At 40.2% G+C, this 2,516-nt stretch overlaps 1 protein-coding gene and 1 pseudogene across 1 annotated transcript in view; both read right to left on the minus strand.

Annotated features, from left to right (window-relative positions):
• Positions 1 to 515, minus strand: part of LOC107184594 (nmrA-like family domain-containing protein 1) — a gene marked incomplete at its 3' end in the record, with an annotated part of 9,284 nt that extends 8,769 nt beyond the window's left edge. The window contains exon 1 of the mRNA XM_015570214.1: positions 501 to 515. Within this exon, the coding sequence (XP_015425700.1) occupies positions 501 to 515 (15 nt within the window). The remainder of the gene's footprint in view (positions 1 to 500) is intronic.
• A 1,349-nt stretch (positions 516 to 1,864) lies between these two features.
• On the minus strand, positions 1,865 to 2,266 carry LOC107184595 (annotated as a pseudogene).
• Positions 2,267 to 2,516: the final 250 nt, after the last annotated feature.

Below are 2,516 nucleotides of genomic sequence, written 5' to 3' on the forward strand. Positions count from 1 at the left end.
ATAAAAGAGATAAGATTGAAATCAGGGAGGGCAGTTAAAAAGCTGGGGCAGCTGACCCAGACAGAAAAGTCACTCAGCACATAGCCTAACCCCCACCCTCTCCATCCTTTCAGAATGGCTGGGGTATTGGTTAGGCACCTAGATATGCCCTACAGACCCACACTTGCTTCTTTCACTTGTCAGGAAGTGAAGGGAGAAAAGTCTCCAGAGGATAGAGTATGTTGAAATGAAACATACCAAGTCAGCACATGACTGAGAAATAGAGAATATGTCAGTTGTCCTTGTCCTGCTGAGATCATTTCTGACAAAATAAAATCACCAGCCCCTTTACTACATCAGAAATCCAAGCAATAGGACACTTTTCTTAATTTCCTCCAAAGGCAGGAAATTCACCCACACTGGCAAGCTCTGACTTTAAAAACAAGAAGACAGGAAAGTAAGCAGTCAGCATGCACTTTAAAAGTAAGCTTTTTACCTGTTGCTCCAAACACAGCAATTACCTTCTTGCTGGTCATGTTACCGGACAAAGAAGGAGTCAGTGGAATAGCTGAACTTTCCTCAAGCAGCAACAGCAGCTATAATAGTTTCTCTTCAAGCCTGAGAGCTATAAGCCAAGTCTGATCACCACACCCCTTATTGTGCTCCTCATTTGTATAGTTTTTGGGTTGATCCCAGTTAGCTTACTCACTCACTCATGTGTTCTGCAAATGTGTATTGAGTGCCTTTGGTATATTAAGCATTGAACTAGAGGTCCTGCTAATTCAGATCTTGTAAGGGAGATAAACTAGTAAATAAAAACAGAATAAAGAACCCTGGTCAGTAGCTCAGTTAGTTAGAACATCGTCCCAGTACACCAAGGTTGTAGTTCAATCCCCGGTCAGAACACATACAAGAATCAACCAATTAATACATAAATAAACAGAACAACAAATCGACCTCTCTCTCTTCTCTCTCTGAAAATCAATTTTTTAAAAAAGTACAGTAGGGAGAAATGGAAGAGGGGACATAGGTTATGGAGGAAAGACACAAAACCCAGACTAGAGGTGTTAGGGAAAGTTTATGAGAAATGCTACCGCAGTTGCCTGAAGACCCCATGAGTTATTCAATGAGGGAAAGACCATCAACAGAATAGAGAACTGCATATATTGTGATTCCGGGTTGTAAAGAAAATATTATACACACATACATGCATACACATATATAGACTATGAGTAGTTGATTTTATGCAATATGCTGGTAGTAGAGTCAGAGGACTAGGCATGATGTGACATTATTATTTTCACACTTTGAGAATACTATGACATGCACATTTTTTAAGCTTACTTTAAAAAAAAAGTTGCCACCTAGGCATCCGGCCTAAGGTGTTGAATACAAATACGTTTGTGGCCCAGCCTATATATAAAAGAAACATTTTAGTGAAAATTTTGTAACTTAATTTTTACAATATCCTGTTATACATAATTATTAATAATGAAGTACAACAGGCAGTAGCCTTAACACAATAGCCTCAGCTGTTGTCTCGGAAAGACTGAAGATTCGCTGCTCCTTGCCCAGGGCAGCCCTTCAGGAGCTCCTCAGTAAAGGACTTTATTAAACTAGTTTCAAAGCACAGAGGTCAAATAATTTACACCAGCAACACCAAAAGTGGGGATGCCCAGCTGTTGGAGAAGATGCATGAACAACAGGTCTGACTGGCTGTACATTTTGAAAAATAAACCTTTATTAAAGAAAAAAAAGAAAGAAAAAGAACATTACAGCCCTACAGCAGACCCTACAGAAGCTCCCCCACCCCCCGTCCCCAATTAAGCTCCTTCCAATCACTATCCACAAAAGTAACCACTATTCTGATATCTATTACCATAGATTAGTTTTTCCTGCTTTTCAATCTTCTAGAAATTTCTCCAACAGCTGGGGCATCCCCACCTTTGGTGTTTCTAGTATAAATTACTTGAGCTCTGTGCTTTGAAACTAATTTAATAAGCTCTTTACTAAGGAGCTCTTGAAGGGCTGTCCTGGCCAAGGAGCAGCAAATCTTCAGTCTCTCTGAGACAACAGCTGAGGTTAAAAACTTATAGTTGGGAACTTGCTTACAGAATTTGTCATATGCTTCTTTGTCAAACAAGACTAGGTTATTGAGCTTGTCCCAAATTTAGCCTTTGAACGACTTCTTCTTTTGGGCCTTCCCCCAAACTTATTCATGGGGGTGTTTGTCTTTCTTGGCCAACTTTCCAACATCTTTCTTCTTCTTATCATCCTTGGGCAGCATTGCAAGACTTGGAGAGCAAGGCTCCACTGCTGTCTCACCAAGATCCGATTAGTGTTTCTGATTTCTTGGGATATATTCCTAGAAGTGGGATTACTGGGTCAAATGAGAGTTCCGTTTTTACTTTTTGAGGAAACTCCATACTATTTCCCACAGTGGCTGCACCAATCTGCATTCCCACTAGCAGTGCATGAGGGTTCCTTTTCTTTCATATCCTCACAAGCTGTATAGTTAAAATCTGTAGTTTTCTCTC

Source organism: Myotis davidii, unplaced genomic scaffold (genome assembly GCF_000327345.1).
Source record: "Myotis davidii unplaced genomic scaffold, ASM32734v1 scaffold626, whole genome shotgun sequence".
In the NCBI taxonomy this organism is placed as follows: domain Eukaryota; kingdom Metazoa; phylum Chordata; class Mammalia; order Chiroptera; family Vespertilionidae; genus Myotis; species Myotis davidii.